General features: G+C 44.2%; 1 protein-coding gene across 4 annotated transcripts in view; it reads right to left on the reverse strand.

Moving 5' to 3' along the window:
- Window positions 1-8,855, reverse strand: part of LUC7L2 (LUC7 like 2, pre-mRNA splicing factor) — a 33,597-nt gene extending 24,742 nt beyond the window's left edge. For 2 of the 4 annotated variants that reach the window (XM_035544134.2, XM_035544133.2), the window contains exons 1-2: window positions 2,235-2,281; window positions 786-856 (exon numbers count right to left, since the gene is read on the reverse strand). In XM_035544134.2, coding sequence (XP_035400027.1) covers window positions 786-856; window positions 2,235-2,266 — 103 coding nt within the window. In that variant the 5' untranslated portion in view covers window positions 2,267-2,281. Of the gene's footprint in view, window positions 1-785; window positions 857-2,234; window positions 2,282-8,519 lie in introns of those variants that run through there. The other 2 variants (XM_035544135.2, XM_035544136.2) reach the window with 2 other exon arrangements.
- Window positions 8,856-9,079: the final 224 nt, after the last annotated feature.

A 9,079-nucleotide genomic window follows, 5' to 3' on the forward strand; every position in this document is an offset into this window, starting at 1 on the left:
GCTATGGCTCTCTTGCTGTTGAGACACAGGCATGATAAAACCTTAATCTCTCTCAGTATTTATCTATTTATACATAAAAGTTAACAACTTGTTAAAATCTTTAATCATCGAAAACCTACTGGTGAATTACTGAAGCAAGAAGGGCTGCTGGGGGAAAAAAGATGTGTAATGAGTTCAGATAGCAACCTTTTCCATTTCATCAAGTATTTTAGAGAGTACGGATACATTTTGCAGTTTTTTTATGGCTTCATGATTGGAAATGCTGAGAATTTTGAATCTATTATACAATTCAAGAAGCCCAATTCATTACTTAGGTAATTACAACATAATAAAAATACATATTCAAGCCTTTCTTACAATTATGTAATTGGATTTTTTAAATATCAGCTCTATGCATAGGATGCTAATATATAACATTTTCAGATGGGCCAAGTTTCAGATTATTAAGCAAACAAAAATTTCCAAGAATACCACATCCTTAATATGCCTGCAGAATGCAACAGTTAAACCCAGTAATCCACAGGCTGAAGACAGCTTCAAAGCAGTTCAACAATAGGTTTTCTAGAGGTAAAGCTTACCGTTCACTGTTATTTACACTACTAAAAAATTAAAGCAATCCCTTTATAATCACGCCTGCTACTGCAGTAAAGAGTTTTGAGTTTTGTTTTGCTTTTTCGGAGGTGGATCCATATTTGTTTCTTTTTTTTTTTCCTTTTTCTTTTTTTAAACACAACTGCGTTTGTTCCACATTCATTAACACATCTGAAAAGTTAGCGATAACTCACGGCTCGGCGAATGCGGGGCCTTTCTGACACTCCCTTGCAGATTGATGTAGGCAGGCAAAGATACATTGAACCTTTATAAATAAAACAAGGGGCCAGATTGTTCAGTTTGTATAGAATAATAGACTCTGCCAGCAATTTTAACACAGCATCTAGAAATACATGTTGACTGTAAAAATTCTTCTATATAAAGACAAATGAACAAAATCAAGAAAGGTATTAAAAAAAAAAAGACAGCTGATAGCCTAATCGCACTAACCCATCAGGAGTTAAGGAGTTATGAAGACTAGAAAATTGCCGAAAGACTTATATGGTTCCTTAGGTAAAGTTGGAAAGAATTATTTTCCCAGACATTACCTCAACATCAAGAGGTCATTCATTTTCTTCCTACTTCTAATACAGCTGGTGACTGACTGTACAGCTGCAATACCCTCTTTATTCCTCTAAGGGGCTAGCACAATAATCACAATTGGCAAACTGGGACAAGACGACACAGAAAAAAATGGCAGCAGGAACTGAACAAATGACATCCTTAAGGTGGTGTTCCACATTTACACTTTAACTGACAATCTTTTTGCATCGTGCCTTTGGAGCTTGCAGAGAGGCTCCCACACACAGAACGTCCAGATATTCACCTTTTCCTGTCTATGGATAGTGTTGTCATACATTCACATTTCTTTTTAAACTACGGTGTTCCAGCAGGAAAGGCTTATCAAAAAGATAAGGCACCGTGTCCTATGTTCTACCAATGACTGAATCCTGTGTCCCTCTTGGAGCCCATTCCAGAGTCTGACAGTCTCAGAAGGAAGTGCTTTTATTTCTTCACGGGTTCTGTGGGCTCCAATACCCCTAAAATAGCTCAGACATGTTGTCAAAGACAGAAGATATGTTCTGCTGCTGATCTACAGATGAATCATCTTGAGGTGGCAATGGCCTCTAGGGCCTACATGGGCTGCTGAGTGGGGGGAACAGAATCTACAGACCCACTCTGCGCCTGCCATTCAGCCTTAGGCAAGAGGCTTGCGGATGCCTCCTAAGAATTCAAACAACAGAGGCATGAACTTGACTGTTCCTAACCCCACAACTTGGTTTAAGTGGTATGTCAGATAGCCGAGATGGTACTTCTTTACATCAAACTACAGTCAAGTTGGTACACTCTTCTTGTGGCCAAACTATCAACTGAATGCTAAAGAATCTCTGTGAGTACTTAGGAAAGGCTTTATATTTTCTGTAGAAAGAAAATAATACACCTGAGGACTAAGTAGGTGCAGTCATTTAAATTTTAGAAGTATCCTTAAACAGCTACAAAGAGGACACTCTCACCAATATTTCTGATCTTATTACAAGTTCTATTTAATAGGTAAATCATTATGTTAGCTCAGAATAGCAACTTATTTAACCCTGCCTCTAAAGAACAGCAAAATATTCAACTGCTTGATCTTTAGGACTCACTCATTAAAGAAATCCAAGGAGGCAACATTCATTACTGTAAGCCACTCCACTGTTTCTGATTAGATTTTCTCCATTAAAAAAAAAAAAAAAAAGAAAATTATGTTGGATAAAATTTATATGGAAAAAAAGAAAAAAAATCCCTCAAGAAGTAGCAGCATTAGTTTTACTCAAAGTATCTGGCCCAAACCACATTTCTACAATGTATTACATTATTTATATACATATACATATATATATAAAATATATATGATGCAATACATCATAATATATCATAGTGTATTAAAAGGAAATTTCTGCACTTATACATCTTATATCGAGATCTACGACATGCTGGATGCAAATACCATGGCACTGTATCTTACAGATGCCAGCACTGGAGTCACCTTTCTAAAGGAGGTTTTCTAGTTCACATTAAGTATGTTGACGACAAAACTGACATCAATATTCATACAGCTGATTAAGGAACATCCAGAGGTTAAGATCACAACGTGCACTTGTGACTACGATCCACTCTAACTCCCAAGTCTAACATATTAACAAGCCTCTACAATGTCATTTCTGCGTATTTTAATCACAAACCAGCAGAATGAGCATGTCTGTACTGACACTGCTTAGCATTAACTGCACAATATTTATTTCACCCAGCATTTCTTACAATTCTCCTGTATCCTAACCTTCTCCCAACAACAATCCCAGTGCACTGATGAGATTACCATTTGGAAACCAAACGTAACCTCTCATCCTAAACAAGAGGTGCATGCCATGCAAAGACAACAACGCGCCCGTTCATTTTCACACTGCTGACTTCCTGCATTAAGCTCCGTCAGCCAAAACCGGTTGGGTTTTCACCCAGATTTCTGAAGTCCCACCATTTTGACGAGGGACCTTCAAAGCTTTATTCGTGAGCAGCTACTAAATGGGGGGAATATCAGGTTAAAGGCTGCATAGCAGATTTCATCAGCAAAGCAAGCCTTGTTTAACAAGGACTCAGCATCTTTATTTAATCGAGGTTCATGCAGTCACAGAAGGTCCTGTTCCTGCTGCAGACTGAATGGGCAGCTGATTTCGATTTACTGTCACCAGACATGGTGACATGACACAATGCCAGACACACCTTCACCATAACACTTAGTATGACACGTTTCTAAGCAGGATTTCTTCTGTTTTATGCTATGACTGTATTAACACTTGTGAATGCTTAGTGTAATAAAACCATTTTTAGCTAATGAATTACAAGCAGAATGTAACAATGATATCCTACCAGGCAAGGATATGCCTGTTTGCACCTGAAGTGTCATTCTAAACAGTGTCCCAAAGCTGTAGTAAAAAAATAATAACAAACCCCAAATCCTTCACTGTTCCCCTTATTTTTAAGGGCTAAAGTACCAAAAACTTTATAATGAAGCCAGCAAATACACACAATTCACTGAACACAATCATTGCTCTTCAAGCCACCTAATCACTCCTGATTAACAAATTATCTTTTCATGAAGTGTATCTGTTGCTTCTACTTCTGAGTTGGTATCAATTCCACGTTCCGGGTAGGTTTTGGAGAAATTCACGTATACAAGATACTTTTTTCCACCTGTATTTTGGTGTTGATCCATATCTGAAAGACAAGCTCTCGGAGGAGGCTCTTGGCTCCCTAACCTGGCTCTCAGCCTGAAGCTACCAAATTGGTTAGCAGTCCTCCAGTAACGGAAACAACATACTGAGTTCAAAAGCACGTGCTACGTTCCACCTCCAAGTGCAAAACTTACAGAACTGGAAAAATGTAACCTATATACCCTTAAAATACCAGCCTCAACCCACTGCCCATCGTAAGTACTTGTGCAAAAATATTTGCTGCACTTCTTGGTTGACAACATGTCCATCTGTCACCTGCATGCCAGCTACAGCAATACAGCTTCAAGGTGCTGAGAAGTTTTAACCTACCCTAGGAAGACAAGGCCCCTAACATTTCCCTCTCTGCTCCCCAAGATGGGAATGAAATACAAAGATAGGTTCTGTTGAAGTGAGGGCACTACAGACAAATGTGAGCACAAATTAAAAAGCTGGTCTGCTGAAGTGAAGCACTACAAACACAAATGCTAATTAAAAAATAGGTTACAAGTTCTAGATTACGTTTCTGTTACCATATAATGAGTTTCACTGAACAAATGTAACTTTAAGATAAGCACGGGGTGTCACTTCAGCTTCTCCTCAACAGAGAGGACAGAAAGGTCACACATCAGGAACTGCTACTACGGATAACTGAAAGCAGCTAGCGTAAAACTGATAAACTGATTAAGATGTGAGCAGATGTCAAATGATATTTTCAGTGAAATAAGAATACCTAGAGCAAGAAAACTCTTTGCTAGTATCATCTAAGAACTTGGTCAAACACTCCAAGCCCAAAGGAGTAGCAGGTGAAGCAAAAGAGGTGCTGACTGACACTTCGTACATATGGGTTCCATGCATCTAAAGGCTCCAAAGATTAAAGCTTCTGCTATTCATATAGCGTAATATTTGTTAGTAAGCTTGGCAGAACACTTTCACAACCACATGTAAACTTCAAAAGCACATACAAATTTATTTGTCTACAAAGAAGACTAATGAACTGCGAGTTGGTCATATTTTTAGACTATAACCTCATTTTGATGTAGTGGCAGTTGTATAAAAAAAAGCATTTCTTTGCGAGGGTCGAGTCCTGGCAGTTTCAAGATGATGTGTTTAAGTTACAGGACGATTCAGATCTCATCTGGGCCTGCACCACTGTCTAAGGTAGTGACCCTTCTCCACCCTCTGCTTCTAGCCTATTCCTTGCAATGACTCCAGCATTCACGCAGCGAGGCAGATCAGGTAACCAAGCTGGCACAAAATCAACCCGTTGAGCAAGATATGCTGATTTGAGACAAAATGGGATCTTTACAACCAGGCCTTTTAGGGAAAACTTGACAATCTTACCCAGTTCTGCTACACTCTTAAAAAAAAAAAACAAAAACGCACCCCTGGGGTACTAGTATCAATTATATTAACGTTTCTTTTAATAAATGAAGTCACTTACAAATTAACTTGGGAATGATCCTTGCACTAGGATAACTGTTACGTTTGACAGAGAACAGAGGTGACAAAAACAGGCATACAGAAATATGTAATGAACCTCTGAGCTAAAAAAAATGATTTAAAAAAAATAATGCTTTATCAGCTTATTCCTGATACTTCTGAATGACAAATTCACACAGCCCGGGTCCTCAGCCATAACTTCAACTTCAACTAACCTCTTAACTACTGTCAGGTGTTACAAAGCCATTGAGTTTAACGGCTAATGGTGAGAAACAACATAATATGAATAAAACATTGGGATGCAAGTACGTAAGGTCAGCGACTTCACTTCAGCGCTCGTTATTTCTCAATATTTGGGAAACCCACGCTACATACTCAGTAGTTTATATTTAAGCCTCTCTAGGTATGCCAGCTTATCAGTGCCCGCAGTGACACACTTCAGAGTACGCTGTTTTCCATCTGTAGTCACGACTATATTCAATTAGTCCAGCTTTTTACTGACATCTCAATCTAAGCTGCATTTATTTACTTATTTTGGGGTATGGTCCACGTCCAATCCAGTCTTTTTTACCTCTTATCAGAGAAGCACGCAAGTGAACTTCAGGTTAGGTAAATTTATTTAAGATGTTGAAAAATACCAAACCGCTCATTTTTAAATAATGTGGCTTTACGGGTGCTTCACAGAGCTCTCTTTACCCGTCATTTACAGCACAATTTCACCATAGCGGCTTTAGCAATGCAACTGCTTTTTAGATATCCCCAATTGCCTCTAAGAACTGCAACTCGCCAGGAACACCTACAGAGCACCTGCCACATCCCTTCTACTCCACCTCCCCACCAGGGAATGGGAGGGCACCAGCAGGGTGGCTGGCAGAGCCCGTCCAACATCACACCCCAGCAGGTACCGGGCAGCGAGCGATGTACCACGCGTGGAGAGGTGTCGCGTGACTGCGAGCGTGTCTACCCCGCTGCCCAAATTCAGACCAAGTGTTTGATCTGCCTTTTCTAATATAACTGAGAATTTTAATGTGAAGTCCCTCTTCCAACCAAAAAAAAAAAAAAAAAAAAGACAACCAACCAAAAAAATCCACCAGACTGTGTAGAGGATAACATTCTGTTAATTGGGAAATTCAAAGGCACTTTGGTAATTTTGAACAGAATATAGAAATGGTATTTTTAGAAGCATTTTAAGATCCATTCTATTGCCAGGTAGAGCAAAATAAAAGGCAATGGGGACAGGTGAGGAAACAAGAGCTCCGCTCTACCAAGAAATGCAAGGACTGCCATACTCTAACAAAAAGCCGTGATTTGCATATTACTAGAAACAAGAGTATTTGTCAGAGGTGATGGGGGAGCGAAACAAAAAAAAAGCCAAAACCCACTACTCACAAGGCTAGCAATATTTCAATGACCTTGAACCTGGCCTTGAATTTACAAGGGTACCAGCTTCACAGAAAACGATGGTTTTCAGTCCCTGGAAGCACTCCGGTTTAAATAATGCTCCACTGGAATTTTTATTTCTTTATTTTTAAAAAAGAACTAAAACGGTGCTACGTGGAGATCCCCAATTCTCCACCTAATCCAATAATGGAAGCCAGTACTGCAAACAGCCTTTTTTCCTTATCCTTCCCCATCCTGACAACTTTGTTTAGATGCTTCCTCTCAGTAAGCCACTTTCGCTTCAGCACACGCGGCTCTGGATTTACAAGCTGGGTGGGAGGGGGCAATATAGTTATCAATAAAATGACTGCTTTCTCACAAAGCTAAAGGAAACCTAGCATGCGATTGGTTTTCCTGGCTTAGGTCTTAAGTGTAACTGTCATTTAGCATCTTTAAGCAGCTCTCACATGTCAGTCGCCCTTCTTCCACCGCCAGTGAAAAACGCATTCAAAAACTGCAAAAGCCTTCACCCTTTTTAAGCTTCCTGTGCGGTCTTAGGTACCCTTTTGAGACAGCCATCTGGGTGCTAGCGCTGGGAAGCCTTGAATTTCATGAGCACCATGCTACATTGCCAAGCTGAGCACTCACACCACAACAGGAAGCATTCAAAATCTTCTGGGACGAGACAAAAAAATCACTCCAAGTCAGATCCTGCACGCTGACTACTCGCTAACCAGCCTTGCCCTGGAAGGCAACCTCTCCATAATAGTAATTTTCCTATGAGGTTATCGTGCCCCTGTTTAGAACAGCTGTAAGCACGTAGCAGGAAGCATTCATGATATCCTGGGTATGTGAAAACTCATTACATTTATTTAAAATTCTAAATCTTATCAAAAAAGCTGAAAAGAAGATCATATTGCCCCAGTTCCAAGAGATGACCAGCACATGCAAAGTACATCCCAGTTCATACATCCTACCCAGTGCATGGGAACACAGATAATCATTAATAAAGCATGAAGCTTCAACAAACACGTAGCGTATCTGCGAGAGTGAGTACAACATGCAGAACACTAAAATCATCTGCAATCAGAGTCTACCCTCAGGTGCAACATTCTCTCGTTCATAAATGAGATACCACACATCACACCAGGGCCTCCTCTTCCCTAGCAGTCGCCACACTACCTACACTTATGGATCAGTGCCGTTCAAACATCACTGTGGAGCGTGAAAAAAAAAAATAAATCTGAGAACCTGTACACAGCGATTATTTTCTATTTCACGATGTGACCGCAAAGTGATCAGAAGCCTGATTGTAGCTGTAGCGTCTCTCTGTCTCGGGATTACTGCCTCTCGGTGTTAAAATGTGATTTTTTTTTAACAAAGGGGAAAAAAAAAAATGGGGGGAGTTCATCCGCTGGGAGCGACTAAACCCTCTCTTTCAGAGAGCAGCAGGCAGACCCACCCAGCCGGCTGAAATGATGGTTTGGGTCAGACTTCAGACAGACCTACAGTGACACGAACACCCTGCTCCGCCGAAGGGGGGGTGGCTCGGGCTGTTCTGCCTGCGCCCCCCCGCCCGGCCGGGGCTGCCCGCTGCTCCCCGCGGGGCCGAGCCACGCGGCCGGGCCCTGCCGCGGCGCGGTTCCGCTTCTCCGGGGGCCCCGCGGGCAGCGCTCGGCGGCCGGGCTGGGCCTCAAGAGCGGCGGCGACGGCGGCCCCCGGCGGCCGCATCGTCCCCGCGGGGCCCCGGGCCCGCTCCTAGGGCGGGCGAGCGGGCGGACAACGGCGGCGGCGGCTCGTCGAGCCCCCTCCCGGACCCCGCCCCGGCTCCGAGCGCGGCCCCGGCCGGGGGGCGCTTACCGTCCCGGGACGTGCCCATGAGCTGGTCCAGCATGGCGCGCATCTGGGCCTGCGCCGACATCTTGAGCGCGGGGGGGGCCCGGCCCGGCCCGGCCGCCTCACGCCGACTGCGGCCTACAAGGCCCGAGGCCCGGCGCGGCCCGAGGCCCTCCCCCTACGCGTCACGGTGCGGGCCCGGGCGGAGCCCCGCTTCCCCGCCGAGGGCACGGGGGGGACGCGGAGGGCAGCGAGAGCAGCGGGCGCTGCCGCTGAGGGCGGAGCGGGGGAGCCTCTGCCCCGCGCCCGGCTCGGTGCTGCCGCCGCCGCCGCCGCCTCCCCTCCCCCCGCCGCTCCTCCCGCCTGCCACGCGCGCGCGCCGGCGCTAACGGAAACCCGCGCGCACGCGCTCTCCTCCTCCTCGCCTCCCACCTCCCCGCGAACGTCAGCGCGGCCGGCGCTCGGCGCCCACCCATTGGCCGCGACGCGCGGCGCGGTGATTGGCGGGGGGGCCCCGCGGAGCCGCTGTGACGCGAGGACCGCTCTGGGCGCCCCGGAGCCTCCCCCGCGCCCCGCCGCCATCT

This window comes from Cygnus atratus, chromosome 1 (assembly GCF_013377495.2).
Source record: "Cygnus atratus isolate AKBS03 ecotype Queensland, Australia chromosome 1, CAtr_DNAZoo_HiC_assembly, whole genome shotgun sequence".
NCBI classification, from domain to species: Eukaryota; Metazoa; Chordata; class Aves; order Anseriformes; family Anatidae; genus Cygnus; species Cygnus atratus.